This window comes from Strix aluco, chromosome 4 (genome assembly GCF_031877795.1).
Source record: "Strix aluco isolate bStrAlu1 chromosome 4, bStrAlu1.hap1, whole genome shotgun sequence".
NCBI classification, from domain to species: Eukaryota; Metazoa; Chordata; class Aves; order Strigiformes; family Strigidae; genus Strix; species Strix aluco.
In genome coordinates, this window is record NC_133934.1 from 114,667,574 (window position 1) to 114,686,896 (window position 19,323).

General features: G+C 43.9%; 1 protein-coding gene across 2 annotated transcripts in view; it reads right to left on the minus strand.

Annotated features, from left to right (window-relative positions):
• Positions 1 to 627: 627 nt before the first annotated feature.
• Positions 628 to 19,323, minus strand: part of PRIMA1 (proline rich membrane anchor 1) — a 54,637-nt gene continuing 35,941 nt past the window's right edge. Inside the window, exon 4 of one of the 2 annotated variants that reach the window (XM_074825005.1) lies at positions 628 to 5,047. In XM_074825005.1, the coding sequence (XP_074681106.1) occupies positions 4,948 to 5,047 (100 nt within the window). In that variant the 3' untranslated portion in view covers positions 628 to 4,947. Of the gene's footprint in view, positions 5,048 to 7,963; positions 8,103 to 19,323 lie in introns of those variants that run through there. The other variant, XM_074825007.1, reaches the window with a different exon arrangement.

A 19,323-nucleotide genomic window follows, 5' to 3' on the forward strand; every position in this document is an offset into this window, starting at 1 on the left:
ATGAAAACTGTTCAGGCATACTGTCTTGGGAATTAAAGGCAACCAAGATGCCTCCCCATTTAAAATAAAATTGTCCCACCCCTTGGCTGGTATTCAGCTGACCTAACCCAGGCACCTAGTGGTCCCAGGAGAGTTACTTTAGGTTTCTTCTGTGGCTGGGGAAGGAAGAGCCCTGCTGTGAAGGAGGGTTCAGGCTGTGATGGCCCCTTGGCTTCAGAGGACCTCACACTTGACTGTGCTCTTCACCCCCAACTGGCAAAGGCACAAAACTGTGAGGGGTGAATCCTGGTCAAAGGATCCTAAGTCAGCGTTGATCTGCTGAAGGGCTGGTCCATAATCTACTGCAGAAATGTATGAGTGTAATTCCTTTGTTTATGAAGCACCAGCAGTGCACCATCTGGGACTAAAACCGCAGGGTTAGGCGAGGCAGAACCAGAACTCAGCCGGACACAGTCGCAAGTAGCAGCCACAAGCTTCTCCGAAACCAGAACAGAAAGTGTTCAAGCAAGCAGGGTTAATTCGGGCAGTAAGAGAGGTGCCTGAAGTAGCACTGCAGCCATTCCTCCCTTCACCGTTTCTCTTCAATGTGCAGACTGTTCTCAGCTACATAACCAACAGGACACAGGAAACTTTTTACAAGTACATTTTTATTTAAAATAAAAATTAATTATGGTGCCTTTTTAAAATAGGGTACTGCACAATCTGTATATGCAACACAGTTTTTGGTACAGAACATACTTATTGAGCAATATCCTTAAATACTAAATATACATTAATGGCTTGTTTGAGAAACATGACAACATTAATTCTGATATTTTTTTTCTCTTTAGTCATTTAACCACTGATACAGATTTCCTATAAACAATATTCATTTTCATCTGTACATGTGGTACACAGTCAAGAAGGCAGATCTCAGAATATTTACATTCATGCATTGATTTAAACACACTATTTTGCAGTTTAAAATAATATATTTTTGTTTGTACAGGTACAGGGAGTATTGTAAATACATATCTACCATAGGCCTGACTCTCCATTACTTAGCAGCATCTATGGTCATGACCTCACTGGAGCAGGAGGCCCACACTTGCTTCACATGCTGTGACCATATGGCATGCAAGACTGGACAATTAGGTCTCTGTATAGATATATATCAATATATTTATATCTTATACTTAGTAGTACTTTCCTCTTTCCTCTCATGTCTGTTTTGCAGCATCTATCCAAGGTAGAGATGCTTTCCCGGGCACACCGCTGTGCTGGGTCTGAGCCAGGAAGGGTGGCAGGGCTGGGGCTTCAGCTCCACACCTTCCTGGTGCTGCTGAGGACCAAGGAAAGTCAACACTTTGCAGCTTAAAGTGCATTCCCTGCTCGCGTCTGCTAGTGGTGATCCTTGAGGAGAAATTTTGAGTTGATGCTCTCCCTCAGACTGAACACAACAGTTTTCTGAGTCTGTCTGGTGGTGGTCAGAGCAGAGCAGTTAACTTCTGCGTAGAAACTGGCCACCTTTGCATCTGCTGGGGATCTGGCTCTTTTGGAAACAGAGTTATGCAGAACCTTTCTATGTCTGATATTTTGGTGGCTAAAAACAAACTCAAGATGCTTGTAAAGGGGCATTTTGGATTGCCAGTTTACCAGATCCAGGGTCACTGCTTAGTGAAGCCCTTATCCATCAAGCTTATTCCTTTCCCTTTGTATTTAATTATAGTACAATAAGCACAGAAGCCTCTTTTACAAAAGCTTTGCAAGTAGTCTGCAGAGTGTTAAACACAACCTTAAACCACATCAGCAAACTTCACAAATCATTCCTCAATGACACTGCCTTTCTAGCCTCTCTTTTCTGAAAACTTACATCTGCTTCCTGTACACTTTTCCAAACACCTTTCTGAAGATCACCTTAAATTTTGGTGCAATGTAGTCAACTGTACTTAGGCAGGAACCTAAAGGCAAAACTACCCCATGCAAGATTTCCCATCTCTCCCCACCATACAGCTGCACGAGTGCTGAGAGCAAAGGCTCTGGACAAGTGGAGGAGCAGCTCTCGGACTGTCTGCTGTGGCTCTTCTGTGGCCAATGGATTATAAAAGCACACTGGAGAATGTTTGTATAAGAAATATTACGGCAATGATGTGCCCAAATACATTTATTTAATATCAGCATGTTCAATATAATGATAATATATATCTGCCTATGCAAACAAAATACACCTATATCTCTCAAAATACTGTCACAGAGCTGGTAAGTCTTGATTATACAGATGGGTAATTGAGGCACAGAGAGGCAAAATTACTTGCTAGTAAACAGCAGATCAGTGGCAGAGTTGAAAATAGGTCCTAGTCCTCACGTGCTGCTCCTTGGAATGCCCTGCCTTCCTGCTCTCCATTAAGTTTTTAATGTTTATGTTCTCCTGAAAAGACCTCAGGAGGCCTGGGGTGGGTGTGCTTGTGGTTTATGTCATGCACCAGGCTTTTCTTGTGAGCACATTTTACCATTGATATCGCTGAAAATCAGACAGTGTCCAGTGACCATCTCTTTAGACTTTTTCTTGCAAAACCAGACATATTTTGATGGACATAATGAACTACAAATCCCTTTTGTGATTTTGGCCTTACAGAACATGCCTTTAAAGCTGTATTAGGAAATAAATAAAATCAATAGCCTTTAGGAGGAAGTGCTAATCCTGAGCCTGTATCATGCTAAACTCATCTGCATTCATACTTTATACTCTCAGCTAAACATGCAACCAGTCTCAAACTATGCCGCATTTAGGCAGAAACAACTGGAGTAAGAAAAGAAAGGCAAACATAGGTAACTACATCAAAATAAATGTTATAGCTTAAAAAATATTCTAGAAATATACTTGCAATATTTTTATTATAGTATTTAGGGGCTAAGTGCTTTAGGCAATCAACATTTGGGATACCAGACTCGAAGTGTAAATTCTGTCATTTTAATCCCACTTTGGATCTAAGAACATATCACTGTGTCTTGTGCAAGCACACAACATGAATATGGCAGGGAATGATCGTACTCTTGGGCAAAGGGTTACTTATTCCCTTTCACTTTTGTAATTGCATTCACTTCTCAAGAAAGTCTAGCCTTTAAAAAATAATTTTATGTAGCTAAACTTTTACATAGTGATGACAGGCTAAAAAGCTAAATGAGTAACTCCATAAACCCCTCAACAGCAGTATATAGCAGCATCTCATTTTATAATTTAAAAGATACTTATATTTACATACACCCTATTGTTCAATAGGTAATAGAAAACTAGAGATGGGCCTGAGCTGAAACTGCTGATTTGAACATCCCGGAGCTTTTTAGGCTAAGGTCTGCAGAACATCATCTTCCTCTACCATCAGGCCAAACTCTACATCCTGGTGACAGACCAACCGCAGACAAGAATGCGTTCAAACTCAAGGTCTGATCTCCGCAGTTCAGGCACATCCTTATACAAAACTGAAAGCATTGGTGTGTTGCAGTACTGAGGGGTGCAATGGCCATGGTGCAGCCATGTCCTGGAGTGAGACTGGGTTGGTGCCTGGGAGTTACTCACAGACATGGAGACCGAATGGTATCAAAGCTTGATGTCCAGACAAGAAGCCAGGGTGGAAATTTGTCTTTCACTGCATCACTACTTTCAGCACAGAGGTAAACGGAGACATACACATGGAGCTGTGACACAAAGGAAAGCTTTCAGGAGGTGGGGCAAGACCAGTGTCTCGACTAGTCTCATCGCCTTTATCCTAAGCGTTACTCACTGGGTCTAACCTGAGATCCTACATGAAATGAGTTTGGGTTGATTCAGCTTTGCTTTAAGTAGTCTGCAATCCATGTCATGGAAAGTACAACACTAAGCTATTATGCTGAATTTGGCACAACTGGCCAAGTTAACATGAGCACAACCAGCTTATCAGACCCTCAAAAGTGGTCCTCCAAACCAGACTTACAATGTCCTTGGTGGGTCAGTTCAGGAGACTCGACACTTTCTCATGAAACACCACTAATCAGTGAATGAAGAGGACTTCAAAGGGCTGCTAGTCCTTTCAACACGCTCCTGTCCAAATACTCACACCAAGATGTAAACAACATCTTTCCTGTAGGGGTTTCCCTGGGGAATCAGCATGATGCAAACACAGAGAAACGTGTAGAATTTCATGAAAGAAGAACTTTTTTAAAGATAAAAAGTGTGATGAAAAAAGGAGGCTGATTATGAAGTAATAACATTCAAAGCACCTCTTAATAACATCCCTCTTTCAACAGCAATGCTAATTGCTAAAATCTTACGTTTTGATTTCTTTTGCCTGAAAAGTCTTCAGCCATGGAAACTGCATAGTCACCAGACCACAAATGAATTTCCTGGGATAAGTCACAAGTTCATGCAATTTTTGGTTGCTTGATGGCTTAACAGAAATCTTTGTTCCCTTTTTAATAATGAAATAATAGGAATGATAAGAATGAAGTATAAGCATACAAAACTGCACAGGCTGGAGAAGCACATAGGTGTCACCTCCCACTCTGACCCTCGGACCCATTTATAATAAGCTGCTGCCACTCTGGCAGATCACCTTCTCCTCAAAAGATCCTATTTCAGCAGCTTTTTGTGGACACTCAATTCAAACTGAAAAGTGGGGGGGAAGAGAGGAAGAAGAAGAAGCGTGAGGCATCGCAACATCGCTTTCATGAGATGCAGCATGCAATGCTTATGCCTTTGTGAGGCCTTTTCTCCAGGCAGCCCGGGTGGGCGAGTTTATCCTCTCTGGGAGAAGCAGCAAGCCTGAAGAGCAGCCTGCTTTTCTCTTCTGAATCACTGATGCGTGCACTATTTCTGAAATGAAGTCCTTGGCCACAGAGCTCCTTTCGTTGCCTTATTTCACCCACCTTGCATACTCCGTGTGTGTGCTTTGAAAGTTTACCACCTCCTGGGCCTCGGCGGGATTTCAGGGATTATACGACCGCATTGTTATCAACTGTTTTGTTGTTTTGGGAGGAGGTCATTGCATATTCAGCCCGACTGGTTCCGTTCTCTTCTTTTCTCATTGGTTTCCTTGGGTGATCCCAGGTTTGGTGATGTATAGGCAGGGTTGGGGGAAGAAGAAAAGACAGAGATAAACATCTTCTTTGTCAGTACAGATTGAAAGCAAGGACATGTAAGGTGCATAATAATACTGAACTTTTCCTGTCTATTTTTCCCTTTCTGAACACAGGCCAAACCAGCAGTTAAATTTTGTCAAGCCTCATGATCCACCTGGAAGGTGAGAAGTCTGGGCCTAAGGCCTCATGATGGGCTGATGGTGTCCCCATGCTAGTCTGTGTACAGATACAGGTGTGCATGTTGCATGAGACAAAGGCTGCTGGAAGGAGAGCCCTTCACCACCACCTTCATCCTGGAACCGAGGCTGGGGCGCTGGGTCAGGCTCTGCCTTGGGGCAGTCCTGGGCCTTTCTCCTCAAAGTGCCACATCATTCAAAGAGGGATGATGACCAGTCGTGTCCACTGAGGACTCAACTCGCTCACCAGTCATCATAAAACTACTGTTTTCAGTCACTAGGAGAGGATTCATCTGACCAGTGTAGATATGCACATATGTGGTGACCACCCCAGACTACCTTCACAGTCAATGGAGAGAAACAGGGACTTTTAAAACACAGTTCAGAGCAGCTTAAAGTGGATACTCAAAATAAGTCAGATACTTTATGCCCCAGGCAATTTGTGTTTCTCTGCATTGTCTGAAAAGGAGGGACTGAAACATGGCGTCTGCTGTGATCTACCAGCCCCCCAGCACCAACCACCCTTTTTGTTTTGTTTGGTGGCCACTGATACCATTTAGTAACACAGTCCAGGACCACCAATGCTTACTGTGAGACTATTCAGGAAATGCCCAGCAAGTGCAGAAAACTAACAAGCACCTGCACATCATGGAGCAAAATCATCTTATTTGGGATTTTAAAGTGACTCTGAAAAGGGAGACCTGAGCGTAAGTCCCACAACAGACCATGTTACATCATGGAGGTGTTTCCCCCACAACTTCTATTCCCAAAAGTGGCATGACCTTTATTTAAAGCTGAAGTTTTAAACATAGTAGGAGGAAAAAGCTTTGTGCTTTCCACACAGGTATTTCAGACTTTAGTGCCTTGAATTTAAGTGCTTCTGAGGTCAAAAAGAGGACCAGGTAAATGTAATACAACAGTCAGTCTGTGCTATTGTTCTTGACATTGTTTAACAAAACAAAAAACAATTAATAAAAAATGGTTAATGACATTTAATTTCAGCAAAGTATTAATGAAAGACTTATGGAGAATGATTGCAGGAAGATAAATTTGTTTTGCTTGTAATCTCAAAGAAAATACTTCTGACTGTGGTATCTTACACCTGTCTTCAGCTGTTAAGAGTTAAGACTTGTTAATATTAGCTACGAATCCAGCTGTTAGAGAATGGAAATGGAAGGGAAGGGGAGACTAAAGGTTGTTGAGACTAAAGGTTTGTTGAACTGTTTTTCAGGCATTAACATGCTGTGCCTGTCTGTATCTGACACAAAGTCTTGCGGCTCTGTCTTTCATGACATTGTTAAGCACCTATCCATCTGGCCAGATCCCTGACAAAAAGAATGGAGAATCTGATGGCAATACTTTTCTACTGGGCAGGAAAAATGGTGTGGCTGTCTAAACTTCTCCGCTGCTTTCAAAAATTCCTCTTCCCCCTGCCTCCCCGCCCCTGCATTCCAACCCTGACAATCAGCTCTGTGAATGGTCAAAAAATGAAGACATTTTGGCCACTTTTTGTTATCTGTCTCTTGTTTACCCCTTTCTTTATTTTGGTCTCCTATGTGTTTCTTCACCTCTCCAGTTCCATTTTCTTTCCCTCTCTAGACTTTCTCTTCTTTCTTCGTGTTAAAAAATGTCTTCCTCTCATTTTACCTACATTTTTCTTTTTTCTAGAAGTGATTTCAAGACTGACTTCTTCAGTCCTCCTGAAACTCTCTTCCCTTTCCTCCCCCTTTTTTTGCTTCGGTTTCTCTTCCCCAAGAGCTGCCATGTGCTCTTTTCCCTCCCTAGGCTGGTCTCCCAGCGCAGACCTGGGGGGTTCAGAGACTCTCCTCTGATGGCAAGACCTCTCTGCAGACACTGCTGGAGAGGTTGCCAGTGATATTACACCGCTGGCAATAGTATGCATTAGAAGCATGTTTTTTCAGAGGCTGAAAATAGTGGAATGAAGATTTTACCAAGGTTCTGCTTCTGCTTTACCAACTGCTCAAGGTTAGTGCTAGCAAAACAGAGCAACTACTTTCCTGAGTCTCAATGAAATGGTTGAGGAATTTATTTATTTATTTATTTATTTATTTATTTTTGGCAGATGCTAAAGTGCAGGCTTGGAGACCCGTCTGTTTAACTCCTTCACTCGGTTTGTTTCAGGCATGTCAAGCATGGATTCGGGGTCAAACTTGCCTCAGTTACACCATTTAAATCACTGGCTTGGCATAAAATTGACCTATGCATTTAGATTTGCAAGGTCATTTTGGCCTGTTGCGGTTTTTCAACTGCCCTTTTGCATTAGGGCACTAGCTCTTTTTGTGCCACTAGCTCTGTGTGTCATTTGCGCTTTTTTACCTTAAATTTAATTGACTGTTGAGATCCAAGCATGCAAGTTTTCCTCTTACACACCAAGGGAAACCCTTTTATCCTATTTTCTGCCTAATAAGCTAGATTATGCATAATCTTCCTATGTGTAATACTCCAAGTCCCTTTTCAGATGAAGCACTATGGCCATGTATTTATGCATTTCCATTCCAGGGTTGCTCTTCATTGGTAAAAGGGATGTTTCAAATTAGTAAGGGAATGAGTAGGGAACTATTCATATCTGTGACATACTCACTTGGTGGCAGGCGAAACGGGCTGTTCACTAACAAGTGGTTGCATTGCTTTACAGTATGATTTGCTACACATTGTGCTTTGATGTTTAGCAAACAAATTGGTGTGCTCTTCATGCCAAACATCTGCAAATGAAAGGGACATGCAACTCTGCACAGCTTAGTACACGCCTGAAATGATGCATCAGAGTCCATAATGACCTCTCCACCATGCATGCATTAATTTGCATGAGCCCTAAAATCAAGAAAGCATCGAACAGCCATTTAATAGTGTATTTCACACGTCAAGTTTAAACTTCAGATGAGGTTCTGATGACATTATAAATCTTATTTATCAAAGAAATTAATATTGGCTTGTCATACTGGCTTGTACCGGTTCTCTGCATAGTCCTGTGTAAAGGTCACTGTAACGATGCACATTCAAACGTAATTTGTATGTTCTGTCTTTAGAAAATTTCCTAGAGGAAACACCATTTTTGGCCCTTTATCATGTCTAGTCACAAAACTCAGTTGGTATGTTTAACAAAACCTTCCCTGACAGCTTTGGCTATTGGTGTAAATTTGGCATAGACCTACTGTCTCTAAGGCAGTTGTGTGGCAGAGTACTAGGGGAAGGTTTCACCTCATGTCTCACTTGTACACACTTAAGAAAAACGCTACATATGACTTTGCAGACAAAATCAAGCAAAAGCTGAGCAGACTATTAATTTAATCAGGACTTTATTATGCCTTGTTATTTATAGGCTTATTGAAGCTTTGAGGAGAATATGATCACCTAGAAATGGGAATAGAAGTTTTGTCCAGAAGAGTAAATTGCAACAGAGTTTAAAAGACACAACACAATCCACATGCTCATAGTCTTCAAGATGCTTTGTGCTTGAAAGGGATGAGAGTTAAGACTAAAACTTGTTTTCATAAGACAAGCCTGAGCGTTGCAAACCTGTTTCCTACTGCCTACCTCCATAGCAATGTCTCTGTTGACTGACAGTACACCATGGCCAGCACCTGGGAAGGCTGGGCCCTGGGGAAACCCAGACAAGGTAGGAGGGGGTGACCTTGGCCTGGCAGCAGAGAAATGAAGAGATCTTAAATTCACCTCCTTCTGGGGCTCCAGTCCTGACTCAGCACTGCCAGAAGATGCCTACCTCCACTTGGGATTTGCTGCCCTGGATTATCCTCCGAGGGAAATACCTATCCTGTTTCTTACAAAACGGCAATAGAGTGTCATTCTTCTTTTAAAATGCGGTTAGAGGAGGAAAGACCGCTTTGCCCTCCCTGCTGTGCATTGCAAGAGGAGATGCCCAGTGCTCAGAAGACCACAGTGCAACTTCACTCTTTCCTGAGCAGCAGTACAAAATTGTAAATCGTACTTAAAAGGCACCAGCAAAAATATGTATAAAAAAAAGATTGCACTGTATGGGTATCAGTATCAAAAGACAGAGATTTTACCAACAGTGAGAGCTGTGAGGCATTTCTGTACTGCCTTTGCACAGATGTACCTGTGCCAACGTACAACATACCTGTGCCAAAAATCCTGTCGCATTTTCAGTTCCTCTCATGAAGGTGCTTTTAATAACACGTAAAGAACTTGCCTTCCTTCTCAAAGCAGTTTTACCTCGAGGTGGCTCCTACCATGAACAAAGCTGCTACTAAGCTCTGTGGGCAGCTCCACTTTTGCATGTCACAGCACAGGGCTGTGCTATGGGGAAAGATAAGCAGCCAGTGAGCTGCTCCACTGGCAGCACCACTGTGGCTCGCCTGCCCCTCCTGCATCGGCAGTGGCTTTTGCCGGGTTGCGTGTGTGCCTGCCGATCCCCGGGGCAAAGTGGCAGAAGGGAAGAGGCAAATCAGAGCTGAAGATGTATCGCTTATACATGCAATGACTTCAAAGCTCTTCTCCATACTGATGAATATTTCATTAGCTATCAACACATAATTAATGATTTTCAATAAAATTGAGTCTCATACGACACATCCATTTGCTTCATAGGATTGATCTATCCTGATGTGCCCCCCAGTGCACAGTAGAAATATCCAAGCTACCTATATACCAGTAGAGATCCAACCACAGCAGCATCTTCCTGGGTTACAAAAGTTGTCCAAGAAACAGCGTAAATATCTCATAAGCATATTTTCACTCAGCTTTATCTCCTGGGCTAGGATGCTAGCTGTACCTGTGGCAGCTACATTTAGAACTCTTGGCTAGACTTCACTGCTGGAAGCCCAGACAAAATGATGTGTGGGCTACAGTCACACTTCAAAAACATCCTTATTTAGCACATACAGGATAGGAATGGAAGAATAAATTTTGTAATGTTATTCAATTACTAGACCATCTCTCCAAATAACCCGAATGCTTATAAGAACATAAAGAATGTGAATGGAGGCTGTCTCTATCTCAGTACGGGGGGCATTCATCAAACAGCCGTTTGATTCATGCTGGCCATCAGCCATCAGAGGTGAATCAGTTCCCATGATAGCAACTGGTCAGAGAAGCAAACTTGCCTTCTAAGATTGGTTTGTGAACAGGACCCCTGATAGAGGGGCTCAGTGCACTGACAACAGTTGCCTTCTGGGACACAGCCACCAAATCTGTGTGCAGCTGCCCACAATGAGCCTTCCCTAATGACTAACCTGCGCTGGCCAGCCTGGTGCTATGGCCCAGACATATGGGGCTCATGTTAGAGAAGGACTCTTCCCTGGAGAGAGTTTTTGGAGTCATGAAGAGAGAGTCACATTCTGACTTCTCCCTTTGACTATCTCAGAGGCATCAGAAAAATTCATTCTGGATATTTTTTATTTGACAGTGTAAAGACAGAAATCAAAGAAAAAACCGTAATGATGAAAATTCTTTGAAACCTTTGTTTTCCTCTATTAAATTACTTAACAGCCATATGTAGACCATCTATCTGTCCAGAAAACAAGCAGCATACTATTCATTACTCGTAGGAAGAGGTTACTGGCTCAACTACCTCCCACGTACAAAGCAAATGTTTTACAGTTATGAAAAAAAGCAGCTCCATCTGGACAACTTTCAGCAATGTGCTCACTACTGCTCAATGTTTGTCGAGGACCAATGTGCAATACTCTCAGTCTCTCAAGGCTTTTATATGTATTCCCTGTATTTTCATCTCCAGTCTGGTAAGTTAGATAGTCCAGCATTTAAAAGACAAACAAACTGTCTTGCCCCAGGGTTTATTACTTATTATCCCAGTATGTGATGTTTTTGACTTACTCTTCCAAACTAGAAAGTTTTATAGGTAACCTGGATGATATTACTTGCACCTTTTGGAAGGACTACGTATATTTGGTTACTTTTAGTTTTGGACATTTGATGGAGGTCTCCTTCCTCAAGCTGCATTGCCCCTTTGCTCCTTACGAAAAAAAGAGATGTCATCTATGAATCAGAAAAGGCTGTTCTTTCCCTTGAGACCTTTCAGAACTTCAGTCTTAGTAGTGGTCAGCTGATAAGATTTACAAGAGAAAGTAAGCATACAATTTTTAACATCTTCACGCATTTTCTGTCTGTCTCTTGTGTGGAGGAGATCTGTACAAGTGCACAGACCATTATGCAAAAGAGGAAAGTCCCTTTCACAGCACTGCAAGTCACGTTGCAGCAATAGGCTTTGATCCAACCCCAAGATACCATCTCCTAAGAAGAGTTCCTTCTTTTCTGACTGTTCATATGAGCATTTTCAAGCCTGCAATTTACAGCTAATTCAGGTCTCCCTCACAGCCATTTTTCGCTGACCAGTTTCTGGAGTACATTTAAGCAAGCGCTGCAGGGATGCGGGCGATTTCTGTTTTGGGGTGATTCATGCTCCCCTGTGACAGTCAAATCCCCCTTGCTGTGGACGGATTGAAGATCTAGCCTTTGCTGAGTGCTCCTCTCAGGGAAAAAAAAAAAATCCATACAGAGCCACTCTGCAGCCATTTATCAGCACTTAGAGGTTCCCTGAGCTGGTGCACTTGGGCTGCAAAATGTAGCGGGCAGATCTCTTTCTGCAGAAGTGCACCTATCCCAGCCTGCTGAAGTCACTCCGGGTATATCTGAAGGGAGGATTTGGCCTGTTCAGATTGCAAGTAATTGCACTAGATTGCTGAGCCACACATGAAATTTAAGAAGTGGAGCTTAGTCTTCATTTATTTTCAGCTGTGCAGAGTCAGAGTAATTCCACAGACTGTTGGACTTGAGGATTTGTTCTGATGTTACAGAGGAAGATCTGTCCCTGGGAGACTAAGGTGATGCAATCACATTTCATACTAGGTCTTCAATTAAGCTAACTTCAGAATTATGCTCCTAGACAAAACCTATCTTAAAGAAGAGAAGCACTTTATTATTAGGATACTGGACTATTAACTGACATAATTTATAAAACTACTTTCAGTGACCCCTCACGTTACAACCCATTCTTTGCATTCCCTATAATGATATTTAAAAGGTTTTATTGACTGGAGGGATATTACAGCTGACGTTATCCATCAGTTGTTCTCAGTGTGGAATACATTGTTGGTATGTTTTGATGACAAAAGGTAAAAAATGAATGGGCCTAATGTAAAAAAATGAGCTCATGTTGCCAGCCTTCCAGCCTGGCAAAGAGCCACTAAATGAAAAACAAAGAGACAGCCATTAAATGCATGGAATGAAGGCACCCTGCTTTGAACAAAGCCAAAACATATCTGGACGATGGCCTTGGCCATGGCCGTGGCCATGCCTGGCAGTGTGCTACACACTGGCAGTGCCCTTTGGAGATAAGCTGGGCACACTCCTGCGCCTCAAAGGCCTGGCCTGCCGCAGAGCAGTGTAGGCAGCTAAGGTACGTTCATGGAGCTCAGTTCATGGTGCAGCATGCTCTGCCAAGCAAGGCAGAAACAGCCTGGGATTGTCAATACATGTGTAGCACCCAGATAACCAGAATTACATATCACTCTATTGCATTAGGCATGACCTGCCCTAACAAGTATATAATTTACAGAGAGTAGCCAGCTCAAATTTCTGTCCTGATTTCTTACAGAAGACAATAAACAAGCTTGAACAATCTAGTCGAATGAAAAGGAAGAGGGGATGGGACTGGTCTCAGGGAACACCAGAAATGGAAAAGAGCACTTGAAAAGAAGAAACGGGAAGAAGCCATGGGTAAATTTAGGCTGAAGATGCCAAAAAGGTTCTTTTACTCTCAGAAGAATAACGGTTTGAACTGGGACTGCTGGAAGAGGAACAGGAAGAGAGGGAAAACTACACAGCTTCAAGAAGGAGACTGATATGTTTATGAAAAGGATCAAATGCCACAGTGCCCACGATATTGAGGACTGACAGGTCTTGTTCCAGTCCCATGTTACTAAGGCTGCCACCCTGAAGTATCGAAGAAGGAATACTGACTGCTTCAGGGAACTGAAACAACCAATGTAACAGGAGAAATCATTTCAGTGAACTCCAGGTGCAGTTTCAGCTTCTCTGAGGTTGATTCTCAGTGATCAAGGCAATACCTATGTTCAGAGCTGGACTTAGGGTGAGTTGCTCTGCTGTGGCACCCGGGTCTGGGTGATAGATGGGAATAGGTAACAGCTAATAATGAAGGCAATAAGCTCTCCCACTTTATTTTTTCCCCATTTCATGCAGACCAGAAGGGGGAAGAGAGTAGCATTTCCCAAGGCACTCCTATGAATATCTTCCAGATTAGAGCAGACCAAATGCATTACTGCAGTAGTGGCATTATGCTACTGTCTCACTAAAATCAAAGTCATGGAGCTTGTGTAATGCTGGACAAAAATTTAAGGCTGCCCCCAAACTGGACTGTGCACAGTCTCTGGGCTTTTGTGCCCGCAAGCTTAATGTATGTGCAGATTTGATACTTCACTTCTGCACACATCTGTGAGAGCTCTCTGTGACCCACACAAAACTGAGATATGCATGTTCTCACAGGTGCTGGCATGGAGCCCAAACTGAGGTCTTTCTCTTAGTCCTTCAAAATTCTCCAGTTCTTCTGGAACAGACTGAAAAACACCTATCACTATTCAATGCTTTCTGTCTTCAAAGTGCTTAACAAACATTAATTAGGCAGTCTGGAGAAATACACTTTTCAAGTGCCCAGCTGTACCAACCCTGATCAATACCTTGATTCTTTTATATAGTCAATGCATCTAAACATATACATTGAACAAGACATGACAACTACCTAACTGCTTCTGCTCAGCTACAGTGAGGCCAGTAAAATACATTTATGAACTATTATTTAGCTGGGCTCCCAGTTAGAAGTTGTCCCCCTGGAGGAGAAAATGGAGGAGGGAAAAGGTGCAGGAATCCCCAACCATGTCTGCAAACTGGCTGGCCGTTGGTGCCCCATGGTCTGGGTGGGCATCAGTACTGGAAGAACGTGGGGTTGGAATAATAAGGGGCAGAGAGAGGAGATGAGCAAGGACTACTCTTCACTGCTCTCTTGCTGTCTCTGAAGGACAGTATGTCTCTCACCAGCCATGTGCCATTTTAGGCAATGGACTTCTCCATCGCCAAGACAAAGTTTATCTTCTGTACTACTTTGTGCTCAGATTTTTTGCTGAATGTAGATAACTACCTTGCTATTTGATCCCTTGCAAACATAGGCAACAGCTTTAACAATGGACTTGATCCATACAGAAGAACAAGGCTACTGCTATTTCACAGAATAATTTAAATAGACTTTCACAACATTATTTAAATAGTAATGATTAATTTCTGTGCAGATGAACCAAAATTCTCTGCAGATTTTCTGTTATAGAAATGTCTTTAATAGAAGAGTGTCTGCAACACAAATAAATGCAAGGAGCTGAGAAGAAAATTAAAACTTGTAAAATGAACTGACCTTCACAACTATCTAGATCACTTTGCACTTGAGGCAATCTGACTCTGCCACCAACTGGAATAAGACCACTGATTTCCAAGCAGCTGCTTCTGACTTTCTCCACTCACAAGAGTCTAAAGAGCCAGACCCTGCTCTTTGCAGGATAAATGCAATCCCACTGTAAGTGGACTGCACAGGGTGGTCCCAGCCTTTCAATGCTCTAGGTGTGCAACAAGGCAAGCCCATACAGAAGCAGAGCAACCAGCAAGTCCTGCACACCTTGATGTCTACACAAAGATTTGGTTTTGCACAGTTTGGGAGCTAAGCGGCTTTAGACAATTGTAACTGGAGACAACTTCTGAGGAAGGGTTTGAGTTCAGCCAGTCTCCACACTGGCTTCCCAGGGCTCAGAGCAACTGAAGGGAAGAATCAGGTTAGCCTGAGTTCCTGCTGTGTAGGAGTATTAACATCTTTCATAAGGGTTCATGCTACTTCCTCAAAAAGCAGACACCAAACAAGGCACCATTTCTCCACCTTGGACCTCTTTGCGTGGCCTCTTTTCAAAGGCCAGAATGAGGAATGACCCTATTTTCCAACTCTTGCCTTGCACACAGCTGGGATCAGACCCTTTACATCAGTGCTTCACTCCATCACCTGGCATTACCTTGGGGAATGGATGATGAGATACTCATCTCCACAAATGCTCTCTGATGTGGTTATTTAGCCAACAACTCTCTGAGATGGACCAACGAGGAGCATTGTTCTCCAGCCTAGCCATACTGGAGGGGGTGGCCATGTGCCTGCTGACAGAGGGGTCACTGGAGTCAGAGCGAGGTAAGTGTGTGGCAGAGCAGGACCACCCCAGCAGATGCCATCTTCTACCACCCCCAGCTCTGCCCACGCTGACCTACTGCGTGTCTTGCTTTCGTGGCAAGGCTCTCTCTAGCAGGGAGCTGCGTGCTGCTTAGCAACCCTGGAGCGTGATAAATATTTAGCAGTAAGTACAGGGGGTGCAGAGAAGGAAAGACAGAGCTAGCAGAAATCAGACCATGCAGCCACACAAGTGGTGGCAGCACAGTTGCAAGGGGCTTGAGGGTGGCTGCAAGCGACTGATGTGTGTCCGAGGAGCGTCGTAGCTCTGCAAAGCATGACCCTCCCTATACTCTTTTTTCCCCAGGCAGTGTGGCTGCATGGCAGCAGACAGAACAGCAAGGTGTGTGTGTGTGTGTGATGTGACCTCTCTTCAGAGCAGTGGGGACCCCCAAAAGCAGTTGGTGTGGACAAGCACCCCTGAGCCTTCCTTTATCAACACCTGCTCTCGTCTGGGGCATGGAAAAGCTGAGATCTTGTTTGCAAACTAAGTTGTGACTAATTAGACAAAGGTATGAAACTAATGCACATAAATTACAGTGGGAAATAACATTGCCATGGTCAGATGCCTCGTTACCTCTGGCTGAGATTCCCTGCACAGGAGGAAGAACGTCTGAGCACAGCTCCTGACATTCCCTGAGCTCTATCTTTCCCCAGGGCCTCTGTGCACAGAAGTCCAGGTTAGCGCCAGGCATCAAAATCACAGTCAGCAGAAGCCACAAATTAGAGGAGTCAAGGGTGGCACCAAGCCAAGGCTGCTGGCCAGAAGTGTGCCGAAAGGTCAGGCAGGAAGGGGGATCTTCTGCCTGGTCAAATCTGGGGAAACGTGGGGGTGATGCAGGAAACAAAGTTCTGGAGAAAAGAAGAAAGGGCAGAGCCTGGGGTGGGGAATGGTGCATGCACACAGAGATGAGAGGTGTGCTGAAGAGTCTTGATCATCTTGAAGGTGGTAGGATGTGTGTGATGGGTAGGGGACCAACTGGTGCTTAGCTGCTCCAGCTGCTCCATGATCAGGTCTGGGTTCTTGTCACCTCAAGGTGGAGCAGAATGAGTCTGGGCAGAGCCTGCCTGGGGCAGCGTGGGGCACATGTGGGAACTGCTGGGGCATTCCCATAGTTTTCTGGCTTTTTCATTCTAACTTTTGGGGCTTAGAGCTCCTGCAAATCACAGAATCACAGAATCATCTAGGTTGGAAAAGACCTTGAAGATCATCCAGTCCAACCATTAACCTAGCACTGACAGATCCCAACTACACCATATCCCTAAGCACTTAAGAGTCGACATACTCTACTCTTAAACACCTCCAGGGATGGGGACTCCACCACCTCCCTGGGCAGCCCATTCCAATGCCTAACAACCTGTTCTGTAAAGAAATACTTCCTAATATCCAGTCTAAACCTTCCCTGCAACTTGAGGCCATTCCCTCTTGTCCTATCGCTTGTTACTCAGTTAAAGAGACTCATCCCCAGCTCTCTGCAACCTCCTTTCAGGTAGTTGTAGAGGGTGATGAGGTCTCCCCTCAGCCTCCTCTTCTCCAGACTAAACAATCCCAGTTCCCTCAGCTGCTCCTCGTACGACATGTGCTCCAGACCCTGCACCACCTTCGTTGCCCTTCTCTGGACACGCTCAAGTAATTCAATGTCCTTTTTGTAGTGAGGGGCCCAAAACTGAACACAGTAATCGAGGTGCGGCCTCACCAGTGCCGAGTACAGGGGTAAGATCCCTTCCCTGTCCCTGCTGGCCACGCTATTTCTGATACAAGCCAGGATGCCATTGGCCTTCTTGGCCACCTGGGCACACTGCTGGCTCATGTTCAGCCAGCTGTCAATCAACACCCCCAGGTCCCTCTCTGACTGGCAGCTCTCCAGCCACTCCTCCCCAAGCCTGTAGCGCTGCTGGGGGTTGTTGTGGCCCAAGTGCAGCACCCAGCATTTGGCCTTATTGAAACTCCTACAGTTGGCCTTAGCCCATCGCTCCAGCCTGTCCAGGTCTCTCTGCAGAGCCTCCCTACCCTCGAGCAGATCAACACTCCCACCCAGCTTGGTGTCATCTGCAAATTTACTGAGGGTGCACTCGATTCCCTCGTCTAGATCATCAATAAAGATGTTAAACAGGAGTGGCCCCAAAACCGAGCCCTGGGGGACACCACTCGTGACCGGCCACCAACCGGATTTAACTCCATTCACCATAACTCTTTGGGCCCGGACATCCAGCCAGATTTTTTACCCAGCAAAGCATGTGCCCATCCAAGCCGCGAGCAGCCAGTTTTGCCAGGAGAATGCTGTGGGAAAGGGTGTCAAAGGCCTTACTAAAGTCAAGGTAAACAATTTATATAAAATATATAATAAAAAATATATAATATAATAAAAAATTGTCATTAGTAGATTGTCTGCAACCTCATTCCAAGGATGTGAGTAAATTCACCACTGGGAGATGATTAGGCATAGAGACTAAGCAAAACACAGGGATGTTGGGCTTTGGTAAGAGGTGACAGAAGATCTGGCCAGTGGTGCTCAGTGGTAGATACTGATCCTGCTGTTGATAAGCATCAACATTCAGCCAGTGGAAAAGATAATCAGGCTACAGCATGACTGTCTTTTCCTTGCTTTTCCAAAATTTTGAAGTTTGTCTTTCAACCGCCCTTGGTGACATTCCCAGGTCTTTCTGATGAAGACCATACTCTCTTTTGAATGGCACTTCTTAGGGGTTGACCCCTTTTGCAGAGCTGAACCAGTATGACTTCAATGAACTGCATCAAAGACACACAGATCTGTCCCCACTGACCTTTCTCTTCTCTTTGAGAAGTCCCTCACTCAAACAGCACTTTTTAACACAGCTTTTCCACCAACTATCTCACTTTATCTTCTGAGTAATTGCTGTCTTTTACAGGCACCTGCTGAGAATTAAGGCACCATTTCAGTACGAACTCTTCTAATGTGTCAGGGAGAACAGAAGAGATTAACAATCTCAAATCACCTTGACCTGTCCGTCATCAGCCATGCCGTGAATATCCACTTCAAAGCGATTAAGCAAGTTTAGGACACTGTTCTGTCTTCTCTCCCCACACTGAAAAGCATTGTTTTGTTGCAATTAATAATGATTTTGGACTAGATTGTGCTTGGCCTCCGTGGCTCATAGGAGATGGCCACGTGGAGGACTACACAATCCTTGCCCTTTGGGGGAGTGAGTGGTACAAAATGGGCTGGGGGAGAGATGCAGGGCCATGGCCTGCTTAGTGAGACATACATCCCTTAGTGAGACAGACATGCACCTCAGCCAGCCCCAACTCCCACTTTTTGCTCTCCTTAAGAAAACCTCAGTGTTTTACCCTCACAAGCACCTGTTTCATTTTGATAAACAAAAACAACTTTCAGAACCTTGGCTCTGCTATTGAAACTAGACCTTGCATTATACAGGGTTCATAAATCATACACTAATGCTGAGTACCCTAGAAAAAACCTGAGCAATGAATTTTAAGACAGTTTAAATATGACCTGTCATTTTATTTCAGTACAATGTTTTCTTCCATTTAATTATTGTTTGAAGGTGAACTCAACACCTATTTAAGGAAATGCATATGTAGGCATTTATGGTACCTTTCTCTCAGGCTATGGGACACATACAAAACACCGGCTTGACATAGTTAGAATAGTGAGTAAAAGATATATCATGTAAAACTTTGCTATCATCAGCCTACTTTCTCTGCTGACTTAGCAAGAGGGCTCTTTGGCAGCAAACCCTGTGGTACATCTGAGAGCAGAGGTATTC